The sequence below is a fragment of the Leguminivora glycinivorella genome, chromosome Z (assembly GCF_023078275.1).
Source record: "Leguminivora glycinivorella isolate SPB_JAAS2020 chromosome Z, LegGlyc_1.1, whole genome shotgun sequence".
NCBI classification, from domain to species: Eukaryota; Metazoa; Arthropoda; class Insecta; order Lepidoptera; family Tortricidae; genus Leguminivora; species Leguminivora glycinivorella.
The window spans coordinates 18,174,059-18,189,546 of NC_062998.1; the positions used below are offsets into that span (position 1 = coordinate 18,174,059).

General features: G+C 39.3%; 2 protein-coding genes across 3 annotated transcripts in view; one reads left to right on the forward strand and one right to left on the reverse strand.

Moving 5' to 3' along the window:
- The window catches only part of LOC125241123 (protein ECT2), a 65,310-nt gene extending 63,036 nt beyond the window's left edge, over positions 1-2,274 (reverse strand). For both annotated transcript variants that reach the window (XM_048149458.1, XM_048149454.1), the window contains exon 1: positions 2,008-2,274. In XM_048149458.1, the coding sequence (XP_048005415.1) occupies positions 2,008-2,080 (73 nt within the window). In that variant the 5' untranslated portion in view covers positions 2,081-2,274. The remainder of the gene's footprint in view (positions 1-2,007) is intronic.
- A 3,391-nt stretch (positions 2,275-5,665) lies between these two features.
- On the forward strand, positions 5,666-7,696 carry LOC125241165 (4'-phosphopantetheine phosphatase). Its single transcript, XM_048149510.1, has 5 exons — positions 5,666-6,248; positions 6,415-6,620; positions 6,700-6,830; positions 6,907-7,195; positions 7,290-7,696. The coding sequence occupies exons 1-5, from the start codon at positions 6,010-6,012 to the stop codon at positions 7,502-7,504; spliced, it is 1,080 nt and encodes a 359-aa protein (XP_048005467.1). The 5' UTR covers positions 5,666-6,009; the 3' UTR covers positions 7,505-7,696.
- Positions 7,697-15,488: the final 7,792 nt, after the last annotated feature.

Here is a 15,488-nt window from a genome sequence, read left to right on the forward strand (position 1 = left end):
GAGTTTTAATCTTCAAACATTGAAACTCATTATCTCAAAATCACTTTTTTATAAATAGTTGGTATTTGCAGTAATTGGATGGTATGTATTATTAGGATCTCTCTACGTCAAAGCCTTATAAGACAAAACCTTGATAAATAGTTTCGTGAGTTTGTCTTCAGATTCATGCTTAAAAAATTCACTGTAAATCAGCTTCAATTACAATAAATTGCAGTTAGTAGGAATAAAGTCAAGGTCACTTTGTGTAGTCTCTTATTATCATGCTCAGTTCCAGGTCACATTAGGTTATCCTGTCATATCACTAGTAAACACAGGTTCAATCTTATTGAATTAGACAGTGACATTCAACTAATAACACCTATTAAATCAAAACCCACTATCATAGACCATGATTAATTTTAAGATATTTTAATATCATCAAATTGAAAATAGTGTATAGAATTTGACTACACTTCCTATATTTTGTCACAATCAGTCAGTTCAAAAACAATAAAAACAAAAAAAAACATTAATCAGTGTTATAGTATTATACTCTGTTCGGAAAGTGAAGAGTCATGGAATGTATTTGTACCCCATACATTTTACAACTCTTCTCTTTCCAAACAGACTCTTGCAGACTTTTCTGAGACTAAAGAGGCACAATTTCGAAGAGATTTTCAGTTTTAGGGCAAAACCTGATCTAGGATAACCTAACCACAAAATTAAAATTTTGAAAAAACCCCGACCCCGACATAGTGGACCGATTTTCATGAAACATGGCTAAGAACACACCCGACTGACTCAGCTTTCAGACAAAAAAAATGAAATGTAAATCGGTTCATCCGTTCGGGAGCTACGATGCCACAGACAGACACACACACAGACAGACAGACAGACAGACAGACAGACAGACAGACAGACAGACAGACGGACAGACAGACAGACAGACAGACAGACAGACACATCAAACTTATAACACCCTGTCGTTTTTGCGTCGGGGGTTAAAAACACACTTTTTTCAGTTTTTGTATGTTTTTGGAGCTAACCTCGGTCTCCCAGCCAGATATTTAAATGTTGTACATAATAGCTGTACAAAGGTATCTTGTGAAATGGAATAAAGATCTGAATACTAAATTAGTAATAAGGTAGAAAGGAAGGTGCCCAAATATCTTAATATTATTCTAGATTTACTTGAGATTCAAACAGAATTTCATAAATAAATAATTTTGGCAAACATTTAATTGTTCCATGTAAATACCACTTTTATCGGACTGGAGAAATGGTGGTTTAAAACTGTCTTCCTTCTGGATTGTGTATAGCTCCTGCTATACAAACCAAGCAGAATTACTTACGATATACAGTCAAATGGGGTGATTAGGGATGTCGGGGTGAATAGGGACGAGACTTAAAATGTGATTTGTCAGACATTTACTAAATATCTACTTACACAAAGTGTATCAATAACAGTTGAATGAAACAATTTGTGTAGTATTTTTTTAGGAAATGGGAGGGCAAATCACATTTTAAACCTCGTCCCTAACCACCTAGGCATCCCTATTCACCCTATTTGACGTTAATAAAAAAAATAAGTGTCACTTTTTTAATAGTAAACATTCAAGCTTTAACTGTATTAAATTATGATTCATTTATTAGGCCAGAATCAGAACAGTACATCCATAAACTCTGATTGATAAATGCTGATCTTAATATCAGTATTTTTATTTTATCATACAGGCGCAAAATATAATCATAAAATTATTATTCATTTATCTATTATTTTCTAATTTATACGTAGAAGAAAATTAGCAAACCTTAACCACTTCTTTAAGAATATTCGGTTAAAATTTAAGGAAATATGAATAGTAGAACAACTCTTAAAAGAAAACGGTTAAAATACATGTCTAAAAAACTGTTGATGTTTACACGTAAATAAATGCGTACCTTAGACAAAATTCTACTGACCAAGGAAATAACTATTTAGGTAGTAAAACATCAAAGTGATATAATTAATAAATGAAAAATATTAACCATTATTATGTTCAATTTCTTCAGTTGTAGCGGCGCTTCCTGTTTGTGTCATGCCCTTAGACAATTCGTCCATCTTGCTGAACACTGGTTTGTTACATCAATCATTTACAACACCAATTATAATAACCTATTAACACATGTTATATCACAATGTACATTACGTGATAATCAGTCTTTTTCGAATAGAACCAGTTTTATCCATTTCAAACACATATCTTAAAATTCCAGCACACTATAGAATAAAATTCAACTTGACGAAACAGATAGGACAAGCACCGATATGTAGCAAGCCATAAACAACAAAATGAAGTTGAATTGAAGCAGCTGCTCGACCATAGTTTCATTGACCAATGAGACGCCGAGATCGTGGCTTGTATAAGGCCGGTTACAAACTAACTATTCGGTGTCTCGCATTTAAAACATGAATGTATTAATAATATGTTAACATTTATGCTAAAACCCATTTAAAAAGAATAAACATTTTGTTCCATGATATTGATGATGCGGCGGACTTACGAGAATATGAATATGAGCCTGTTAAAAATTTAAAAATAACGATAATATTTTGTCGTTACGGGCTGCATAGACGTCGCAGATAACGATTTTTTGAAAATGTCAAAATTTTGTCAAGATTGTCATATTTTTGGCATTTTTGGTATGAGATGGATGAGTCTAGTTAGATCACAGAAATATGAAACCTATATAGGTCTAGATAAGCGATACAAATATTCTGCGAAGAGGTCATGCAGCAGAAGGAAATGGCGGAACGCGCTAGGGAGATCGCCCCAATGGCCGACCAACGGCGCCGCAAGCGTGTCCGACGCAGACGGGTCGCACACGACCGCCGCCTGTCTCCGTAGGTGTGCCGTAGGTTGATCGCAGGATGACAGGCACGGGGACGCCTGCCATGCATTGCACACGCGGTCCCTGAGAGGTCGACCGTACTGGATACGGTTCACTAGTACACGAGGCTATCAAGGGCCTCCGAAGGTGATGCTCTGCAAAGCGGACTGGTGCTGGTGGTTTTGTAGATGTAAAGCGCGAGCGTACCAGCAGCCCACCGTTACAGCAAAGAGCATTGAATCACTACATTTGGTGGGATGTAATGGGGTAGAAGATGGGGGAGTTGTTTAGTGGGTAAACTTGAGGTCTCATTAGCCCTGAGTCCCACATAACCACTCGGGTCCTTCCCCGCACCCGAGTGGTACTGTATGCGTAATGCATTCTTCCCCTCCTAAAAAAGGCATGGTCTAGGTCAAGAGCATTGAATCACTACGTTTTAGTCAAAGAGTAGTATAATATATATGTACAGGTACAGAATTAGATAATAAGTTCATCTTCTAGCCTGACTTTTTTTTTATGGGATAAGAGGCAAACGAGCAGACAGGTCGCCTGATGTAAGCGATCACCGCCGCCCATGGACACCCGAAACACCAGAGGTGTTGGAGGTGCGTTGCCGGCCTTTAAGATGGGTGTACGCTCTTTTCTTGAAGATTTGAAGGTCGTATCGGAAGGACTTTAGAATACACTCGGGTGCAAATAAATCGGACCACCTCAGCATTTTTAACGTTTTCTCAATTTGTGTAAAAACTATAAGCGTGACTGAAATAATTTTAATACCACGTGTTAGATAATTTTCTGCCCTATCAAATGACATCAATATTCAAGGGTGGGGGTGGATATTGAGTAAAATTTGGGCGGGGAATTCAAGCCCCCTCCAAATGTCTCGTTGAGACATGTCACACCTCGGACACTGGCGCTCAAATATATAAAAGAGGCGCGTTCTTAGCACACAGTCTAAGCTCGTGTAGGTGAACGCGTACTATGCTTGTATTAGTGAAATATGACAGGTCGACTGTTCGCGTTTTTGACAGGCGGTAACTGTGAGGTAACCGAGAGGGGGTGGGCGGCACTTTCAGAGGGGAGCGGAAGTGGCCATACTGTACGATAGTACTCTTTATTATACTGTGGACATGTACTGACAAGAACTTGCAATTAGGCATAAAACCAGTAATTGTCAATGTGTGTGCATCATTCCTGATTGATACGTCATCTTGAATACTGCTCTCATCGAATTGCCCCGGAAAAACTTTAGAAAAATGGATACCACCGAGGCTGAAGCTGGCCAAGCAGTTGCCCTGTTGCAAAATGGTCTTAGTCAGCGTGAAGTGGCTCGCCAACTCAACCTATCGAAATCATCAGTTCAACGTGTGTACCAGAGGTTCCTCAACGACCACATTCTCTCCAGAAGACCCGGATCAGGCAGACATCGCATCACTTCAGAGAGAGATGACCGATTCATCGTAACATCCTCGCTGCGAAACCGTCGACTGAATGCTGTTCAGCTTCAGCAGAAGCTACGAGACACCCGGAATGTGGTTGTTAGCAGATGGACCATCAGAAGACGACTTCTTGAGAAGGGATTGACAGCTCACAAACCTGCCAATGGCCCAAAGCTCACCCCAGACCACCGAACTGCACGACTTGCCTTCGCTCGGGAACATGAAAATTGGACCGTTCAGCAATGGAGGCCTGTGCTTTTTTCTGACGAGTGCAAGATCACTTTGTTCGGCAACGATGGGCGGACACAAGTCTACCGAAGACCTGGAGAGCGGTTTTCGCAATGCTGCATCGAAGAACGTGTCGCCTATGGAGGAGGATCAATAATGGTCTGGGGAGGAATTTCTTTGGAAGCGAAGACGGACATCGTTTTCATCACAGGGCCAGGTACCAGGCCAAATCCGGGTGGTTTGACTGCTCGTCGGTACATCGAGGAAATCCTGGATGAACACGTGATCCCATTCGCGGGATACATCGGCGACGAGTTCATCCTGATGCAAGATAACGCTCGACCACATACGGCCCGGATCACTAAGGAGTACCTGGAGGAGGTCGGCATCGAGGTTATGTATTGGCCAGCACGAAGTCCAGACCTGAACCCGATCGAGCACCTATGGGACGAGTTGAAAAGAAGAGTTCGGGCCAGAAATCCCGCCCCTGAAACCTTGCTGCAGTTGCGGCATGCGATTGAAGAAGAATGGGCGGGCATCCCTCAAGACGTCGTGGTGAAATTGATAAGGTCAATGAAAAACCGAATGATTGTTTGTCGTAAGGCTAGAGGAGGCAATACACGTTATTGAAAAGCTGAAAATTGTTTTAATTTTTCCTTATTTTCCCTGCAACCCCACTTTTCCCGTTAGGCATAAGTTTAACTCCAGTACGCATTTTTAGGGCAGCAACGTTCGAAGCCCTGAAAATCTGAAAATGTTGGGCGGAAACTTTTGAAAAGCATATGAATGTGTAAAGGAAAGCCGTAGCTTTCATTTGGTATATAACACATCGCGGTGTTGCTTACAGTTTTTACAGAAATTGAAGAAATGTTAAAATTGCTGGGGTGGTCCGATTTCTTTGCACCCGAGTGTACTTGCAGTATATTTTTTGGTGTTAAAGCTGTTTTCTTAAACAGTCTATTCCTCTAATGAGGAGCCACACTCAAAGGTTGTGACAGATGGCGCCACCCTATTAGTCCATACGTGAGAGCGAGAAGATGATATGTTTTTTCTCTCTGTCACATATGAATGACAGTGACATGCCTAGACGTAGACACTTGCACAAGTTGCACAGGCGCTGCCGGGCGGGATAAAATGTCAGCGTGCCTCCTCATTGACTCGGGCAAATCGTCTAAATGCTGATATATGTGTGATATATCTCTCACATTTCTCAGTTCTCAGCATTATTAAAACGTAGTGATTCAATGCTCTTTGGACATGACAGCTTGATGCTGGCAAATCATTCCCAGCATTTACGCAGGTGATGCTAAAAAAAAACCTAACGCAGTGAAGTCACAGACAGAAGTCAAACAGAAAAGAAAAAAAATAGATCCACTTCATTTGATAAGATAAAGGCTGTGTAAAATATTTGCTTAGTGATAAAAATGAGACTAGTATTTTGTAAATAGTGCATATTGCTGTGAATTGCTTTCATTTTAAAAGTGATACTAGAATGGAACACTTCGGTCTATCTCACATCTTGCAAGAACCGGATAAATATAATCCAGATACTTTGGACTTGCTAGTCGACGATGAAGCTAGAGAATATTGGCTCAACACCTGCGAAAGACTCGTGGAAAGAAATGTGAATTACGCACTAGCCAACACTGATGATCCGACTGTAGAAATACGAGCACTAAAATACAAGACATGTTACGTGGAGGCCCTGAAAGAGCTGAGAATTAATCCACTGTAAGTTAATACAATCTTTATAAAATGTCATGTACTATAAAATAACTGTCTTTGTTGTCAGTCTTAGAACATCGTATTTATGTTTGTTTTATTTTTATAACATATTACTTTCTTTATGTTATTTTTTTAATTATATAAGTATTAAATGTATTGTTTATTATTTTAGTGCTCATGGGCAGTTGACAATAAGATTACTTCTTGACATCAACGAAACATGCCTTCGTTCTCAGGGGTTCTTTGATTTGTGGAAACAACAGAAGAAATATGATAATGAAAATGCGCTTGCTATGCTTAGATCAAGATTGGCTGAAATTGATGCAATACCTAATGACAGACAGCGTTGGGTAGAGCTTTGTAGGGGAGTTCTAGCAGGTAAGATGGTTATATTGGCTTAAAGTTAACTAGGTATGATGTGTTATGCTAATATGTGTTTACTGTTATGTTAAAACAGGTAACATGTTTGACTGTGGAGCCCAGGCTGTTGCTGCCATTTTAGACTGTGGACTGTATGGCGCTTTGCAAAAAATACAAAACAGACCATGGCTTTATGATGGCCTTGATAAATGGCTGGATAAATTAGAGGTATTTTCATTGTTTATATCACATTATAGCAATATAATAGTATTCACCTACATGAAACAATTTACTTTTCTTTCAGACTACAGTTCATCATTGTGCAGCCATATTTGTGGACAACAGTGGTGTAGACATAGTTCTAGGAGTTCTACCATTTGTGCGTGCATTGATACTGCGAGGCACCTCTGTTATTCTGTGTGCTAATGAGTGGCCAGCTCTCAATGATGTTACTAATGTTGAGCTTGAAGACATAGTGCAGCAGGCTGCGTTAATTTGTCCTGTTATATCATCTGCACTTGCTTTGGGAGATTTAGTTGTAAGATCAAGTGGGCAAAGAGGACCCTGTCTCGATCTCAGGACTATTAATATAGGTAAATATAAGTTCTACTATAGGTATTATATAGAAAAAAAATTTACTTTCATCAGTTCTTGTATGATTCAATATGTTATGCAATTACTCAACAGGTCTATGTACTGAAATGAAAATGCGAGGAGTTGATTTGATTATATTGGAAGGAATGGGAAGAGCTGTACATACAAATTTTAAAAAAGTCAATACAAGATTTGCAGTGGATTCACTCAAGTTAGCAGTGGTAAAGAATGCATGGTTGGCACAACGTCTTGGCGGGCCATTGTTCTCTGTGATTTTTATTTATGAAGACAAACCAACACAGCCATAACAAAGAATTTTCTTTTTTATTGATAAATGTCTAAAAATTAAAATACATGTGTTTGTTGACATACCACAGTATTAATTTAGAAACTAGACAATTTTCTTCAGGCCTTCAAATTTGATTCAGTTTTTTTAACTTTCAACTGTAACTTGTATTACAAAATAGTATTTTTTTGAAATATATTGAGTGTTACACAGATTACTTGTTTTATTTACTTCTGTTTAAGTATTAGGTGTCTGTTTGAGCTTGCACTAAAGTGGTTTTCTATCAAGTGTTATTCGTCATTTACAGTGTCGTACATAGATCTTTAAAACCCTACCCTACATAAAAGATGCCAGCCCCGGCCGACCCACGCATACGTTATGGTGGATTTAGACGAAGCCTATTTTGTGATGCGTAAACTACGGCGCCAGTGACTGTCGAAAACACATCTACAGACCGTTTGGACGACGACTATTTTTAGCCGCTTAAATCTCGCCAGCAAACCGAGTTTTTCACTGCTCACAAGGAAAGATACCCTACTGCACCCCTCCGATTTCATTGATTTTTATATATGTTATAGAGTAGCCCTGTTCCTCCCCTTGCTATTGCCTGTTTGCCCCACCCAACCTTACGCAAGCTGGCCCCGACTCCAAAAATAATTGATTTGTTTATAATTTGGATGTTTAGATTATTGCAATCCGATAAGAAATCTGAATTCAAAAGTTTATTATTTTTTGCTTTTTAGTTTCTCCGTGTTTTCTAATGCGCTTATTTTTGAAGGCGGTTTTTTTTAAGTTTATTTATTTCTTGATTTTTAGTGGTTCCTATAGTCATAGAGCTTAGTCCGTTTTCACATTATCCGATCCGATATCGGATGTCGGAAGGATTTCAATAGAATAAATCCAAGATCATAGGATATCGGATCGGATAATGTAAAAACGCACTTACGGAAAAAAACTGCATTTTATGCAGAAAGCAAGCCACTTTGCACAGTGATACTAGGGACCAATACAAATGATTTCATCCGAGGAAACACGATTTTCATCCACTAGAATTCAAGATGGCGGACATTTTCCAAAATGGCGGCCGCATATTTTTAAAAATTTATAGAATCACAACGGCTGCACCGATTTTGATGGTTGGGGTGTCTATCAGTTCGTATTGAAGCGCTTATTAATATAAAAAAATAAAGTCATAAAAAAAATAAGATGGCGGCCGAATAATAAGAAAAATATGAAATTTTCAAACTTTTTTTTTCATTCTCGTGAAATTTACCAATAAATTTTCTATGATATGGCCACATTTGTATGTATTTAAATTAAACCTGATAATATTATCTATACAATCTAATAAAAATCATGAAAATCCGTTGAGTAGTTTTTGAACTATACCCATTTCAAATGGAGCGCGCGGATTTGAAAGACGTTTTCGCACATGATGTAAAAAATTTGGAATCATAACGGCTGCACCGATTTTAATGGTTGGGGTGGCTATCAGTTTGTATTAAAACATTTATTCATATAAAAATTAAAATCATTTAAAAAAATTAAAGATGGCGGCCGAATAATAAGAAAAATATGAAATTTTCAATTTTTTTTTAATCTCACGAAATTTACAAATAGTTTTTCTACGATATGGTCACATTTTTATTTATTTAAATAAAATCTGATAATATCATCTGCAAAATAAAACAAAAAACGTTAAAATCCGTTCAGTAGTTTTTGAACTATACGCATTGCAAGTGAACCGCGCGGGCACAGTATAATAAAGAGTACTATCGTACAGTATGGCCACTTCCGCTCCCCTCTGAAAGTGCCGCCCACCCCCTCTCGGTTACCTCACAGTTACCGCCTGTCAAAAACGCGAACAGTCGACCTGTCATATTTCACTAATACAAGCATAGTACGCGTTCACCTACACGAGCTTAGACTGTGTGCTAAGAACGCGCCTCTTTTATATATTTGAGCGCCAGTGTCCGAGGTGTGGCGCGGGTATGAAAGAAGTCTCGTACCGCTATACACGCAAGACTGATTATTTATTTTGGTCACAACTTACTATATTACTATTCAGAATCAATGTTTTTAGTATTTATATACATTATTAGTATTTTATTCCGAGTTTAGGTATATTTAGATAACCCCCGTAAACTTTGATGGTCATAATTTTTATTTTAATACGTAAAATAACGTAAATGCACATAACATAGTATTTGTATTAATAGCAATTGTCCTTTCCGAGGACTTCAGAGATAATTTTCGACAACTTCTGTAGGGGTTACAGAAATATAGAAGTCGCTATGTATAAAATAACTTATTTTCTGCTTCTCGTCTACTTAGTCTACGTTTCGAGATGGTTTGCTTGTTATACGAAAAGGAGCGTATGTTTTGTAGTGCTGACGATGTTGGTGGGATGCTGGTTATTAAGTTTGGTTGGAAACGGTTCCCTGCGCACCAAGTTCACCGATAAATGTGGAGTCTGCGGATCATATATAGGCCGCACCGCAGGTGAACTTTTCAAGCTTGGCCATTATTCCTCCAGGAAGACCCTGTTATGTTAGTATGACAACCAACAAGGCTTGTTCCAGAAACTGTAGCCTGTTGATGTTATTAGTGTGGTGATTTTTTTTTCTAAACAATTTACTTCCTCAGAGAACATTTGTTCTGCTATTTCAGGGTAAACCATAGGAACGTAACCGGAAGAAGCTGATAGCCTCATTGTACCTCGCGCAAAAGATATGGTGGAACAGGGACTCACGTGTATCATCAGATCTTCCGATACAAATGTCTTGGTATTTAAATAAAAAACTACTGGAGTCTGAAGTACGGGTGAAGGATAGACGCAAAGTCAGTGGCCAGATTCGGGTTTGGACCTAGCTTAGAGCCCGAAAGGTCTTTGCCTCATGAAGAGGCCTCGAGTGAGTTCAGGGTGGTAACGGGTACTAGTGTCCCATGCCCTTTGTTGTTTGAGTTTATCTCGCAGTTTGTAGCCGTGGAGGCTTTCAAGATGTTACTTGCGAGATCGGACGTGATGTAAATGGAGGCAGGAATGTCGGCAAAACGACACTTTACGAGTGCCTAAGCCGCCAAACCATACCGGAAAACAGGCCTGAGTCCATGCTTGCTCACTAAAATATGTGTTAAGAACGGTCCCAATTTGGCATTTAAGCATGGGATCTATGGAGCTAATTATATTGGGAAATTTCCAAGTCTTATCTAGTATATTTTCTTAATATTTTAAATGAGAATAACCTGCCAGGGTATAAGTTATAAAATAGCCAACACTTTGGATCCTGGAAGACCGACTGCTCTTCGTGGTTTTCACGTCTTTACGTCTGACACCACTTCTTTTTTCAATACAAAAGAAAAAAATCATGTTCTAAAACATTGTTTGCACCCCCTGAAGTTATACCAGCTTTGATAGAAACATCGCAGTAACTACAAAGTCTTCCTGCAGGAATAATCGCCATGCTTGAAAAGTTCACCTGAACTTGGTGAGCAAGAAACTGATGTTTACCACCAAAAATAAATTATTGGGTTGTTGCATAAGTCTTTGCAATATTGCGCAATATTTTTTTACGACTACTTTAAGCGGTGCAAACTGACAGGTTCATACATGAATCAATTAGTCGTTCCTAGAGCTTCTTAACGTGCGGTCCTGTTTTTTGTTTATTCAAATAATGTCTGAGAATTTCAATATTACACGCGATCAGTTACATTGTTGTTTACTCTATGACTTCCGTTCTGGCGTTAAACCTAATGAATCTTTCAAGAAGTTGTGTGAAGCATTTGGTGAAAACGTGATAAGTCAGAGAACAGTATACAATTGGTTTGGTAAATTCAAACAAGGGAATTACAACTTCAAAGACGAACCACGGTCTGGTCGGCCCTCTGAACTGGACAATGATCAGTTGATTCGGTTTGTAGAAGAGAATCCAAACCTCACTACACGAGAAATGGAAAGCATACTAGGCTACGATCACGCCACTAAGTATAGCAAGATATCTGGCTTCATTGGGAAAAGTGTGGAAATATGGTTGTTGGGTTCCGCATGACCTGTCAGCTGAACAACGGCAGATACGTTTGAATGTTTGTTTGGAATTGCTCTCTCGCCGCCGAACAACAAACTGGCTGGATAATTTAATTACAGGAGACGAAAGGTGGGTATTTTATCATAATGTTACACGCAAGAAACAGTGGCTGGGAAAGGGAGAAACTTCAAAACTGATTCCTAAAAATTACACTAAAGAAAAAGTTATGTGCTGTGTGTGGTGGGATACCAAAGGAGTTATAATGTTTGAATTGCTTCCTAAAAACCAGGCTGTAACAGCACAACTATATACAGAACAGTTACAGCGCTTAGCTCAAAATATAAAAGAAAATCGTAAAAATCATGAACATGTTTATATTCTCCATGACAATGCCCGGCCGCACGTCGCTAAAATCACACATCACAAGTTATTGGAATTAGGCTGGAAAATATTACCGCATCCACCTTATTACCCAGACCTTGCACCTACAGATTTTTACTTATTTAGGTCACTACAGAATTATTTAAATGATAAATAATTTAAAAACATTGAAGATATTGAAGAGCACCTGAAATTATTTTTTCAATCAAAATCAGAAGATTTTTATCGACAGGGAATTCACGCTTTACCACATCGTTGGAGACAAGTCATAGAATTAGAGGGCGATTATATTATCGAATAATTTTATGTATATATATAATAAAATACTTTAAAAGTAAATGGTATGTTTTTGCAATTACTTATGCAACAACCCAATAGTAACCAACATCGGCAGCACTTGCGCTCCGTGTCGTATAACAACGCCCCATATTCTGGATATTACTTCTGTGCCTATGCCATCATCCTGGGGTTGGAAGACGTACAATGATAGTTGGGTACAGGGGGCCGATTTTTGAGTCTCACGGCGTTCGTGTGTGCGTACGATGCGGATGTGCCCCCGATCGGCCCCCTGCAGTGGTCTGAAAACAGGGAGATATGGTATGAATGGGAATACTTGGACAATTGCGGTTGTGAAACAGGCTGCGAAACAATACGCTGTACGTGTTGTGGGTCTACCCTGCGCAATGCAAATAATGCAATGTAGTACATTTGCACAGGCAGCTGCCAAAATAAAAAGTATTTTGCAAAAATGATATTTTAAATTATTATTTATTCATTATTTCCTTGTATTTTGATATTATTTTGAATCACTCTTCTATCTTTCAGTATAACCTAGACGAGAAGCAAAAAATAAGTTTGTATTAATATATGTTTCCGTAGGCTACAGAAGTTGTCGGAGATTAACTCTAGCCTTGAAAAGGAGAAGTGATGCAAATGTTATATGTACCTATTTAAGTTCTTTTACGTATTAAAATAAAAATTATGACCATCAACGTTTACGGGGGTTATCTAAATATACCTAAACTCGGAATAAATTACTAATAATGTATATGTCGGTGACATGTCAGGATTGGCACCATTTTCACACATCGGGGCGTTGCTGGGTCATCGAGGATTGAGACGAAGACGATAGTAATCAATGATTTATTTTACACACTTTCAATTTTACAGTAACTGATAGGTAAACGACTTGGTTTAGAACAATTAATTAACAACAGGACATGATACGAAACGTGATACTGTTCCTGTCCTGATACGTCTGCACGCACCAGTGACCAGTAACCAAGTAATTACAAAATCATAATGACCGTTGCCGGTCAGGCGACACTGGTTTTATACCTGAACCCTACCACTGGTCGTGCAGGTACGTCAGGTCAGACTCAGTAGAAGCGCGCCAACGCTGCGCTTGCGTTTCGTAGGTAATCAATTGATGTCTCGTACTGATGACTTCCCGACACGGCTATCCTGCGCGACACACGTCCCTGTGTGTTCACCTGTAACAAATTTTGCGCACAGGATCATATTGCTCGGTCACTCCTGACCCACAGAGGTCATAAATTAAATGAAACTTCATTAATTGTTATAAATCCACAAAATCAATAACATTTCGCGATGAATACTACTCAATCAATATACAAAACGTCATAACGACATTTATCACATATCTAATCCACTAGATATAATTGTTCATCACAATTTAGGTCTCAGAGCTTCACTGATTACTAACAACTTCAAATGCGGACTCGCTATCCGACTCAAAACTACGATTAAGTTTCACATGTGACACGGCTACACATAGCCGGGCAACTAACAGTTGCACTCAATGCGCGTCCCTCATGGACCGCACGGCTACACATAGCCGGGCAACTAACAGTTGCACTCAATGCGCGTCCCTCATGGACCGCACGGCTACACATAGCCGGGCAACTAACAGTTGCACTCAATGCGCGTCCCTCATGGACCGCACGGCTACACATAGCCGGGCAACTAACAGTTGCACTCAATGCGCGTCCCTCATGGACCGCACGGCTACACATAGCCGGGCAACTAACAGTTGCACTCAATGCGCGTCCCTCATGGACCGCACGGCTACACATAGCCGGGCAACAGTTGCACTCAATGTCCCTCATGGACAGCCGAGTTCTTCCTCGGACTCATGGTTTCACCCGAAACCCGACCTCCGCCAGGGTTGATGGCAATACCGCGTACTCACGGACTGTAAACAGATACCGATTTCTACCGAGCTACGGCTACACATCAACCTCTGGTACGGTCACATCACCATGTAAACTTAATCTTCATCAGATGTACACTGATCTGAACCAACATCTAAATCAACTTCAATTTCGTTAGGTAAGCTCTGATCCCCCGCATCTATCTTAATCGATCATATTATAGCGATCGCCATCTAATATCTCTGTAACCCGAAATGGACCCTTGTACTTAGGATCTAGCTTAGTCTGGTTTCTCTCTTCATATTTTTTTTTTTTTTGTAAAACAAAATCTCAAAGAAACTCGGTAATTCAAAGTAAAATGATTGACATTAAAAACTTTAAGATGGCATTTACACACTACGCAATGCCAAAATAACCAAGTACCAGTTTAGTTATTCTTCACAATCAAATCTTCAAAACATTAAATTTCATAAAATCGAAACAAGTATCTCATTCCTGGCCCAATTGGTTATACCATAACCACACACAACGCGCATCCCCACGGGATCGCCGAGTCAACCCTGTGACTCTACGGTCTCTGCAAGACCCGACCTCTGCCAGAGTTCCCGCGCATCGCGTACCCACGGACTGCGCACAGCAGATGCCGATTTCTAACGGGCTACGACTACGCTGAAGCCTCTGGTACGTACGGTCTGACCAGCCGAACTGAGATCCTTATTATCCATATTACACTCGCTACCTTTACATCTAAATCATCAAATGGTACGTGGCTATCTGGCATTTTCCTCAATTTATCGTGAGCCCATTAAATGTTAACCTATTTGTTTGCTGTCACAGAACTACCTAAAATTCACGGTTCGCAAAACAACGACTCTAATCCGCAACTAAAATTGTAAGATCAAAAAAAGCCTTTCACTTTTTCTTTATTATGAAACTAACTAAAAACATGACCAAAAAGTCAACTTTACCAGTTTTATATTTTGTCCTATCATTTTAGTTAAGGACAAAAAAACCTTTTCAAAATTGTATGTAGGTACCAAAATAAGTCAACAATAGTAGAATGAAACTCAACGTGTTGATCTCACTGATCAAAATGTCACTAAATCAGAATCAAGGTAATGAGTTACAGTGCTCTAACAGTTGCATCCATTCGGCAACTTGACACACGTCATACAGCTGACACACGGCGACATATGAACCACCTCTACCCGGTGTTCATCACATGAATATGGACTACCTCCATACGGCATCCAACATCGACCGATTACACCACCAAATCAAACGCACGCCACCCACAGTCGTGGCCGCATGGAAACGGAAAAATAGATCCGAATTTTACTCCTACGTTTACGAATGATTGTAATGGTGTATACAGTCTGAGCCAAAGCAACCCATAGCAATATGGTACAAAACAAAAATTACGTTA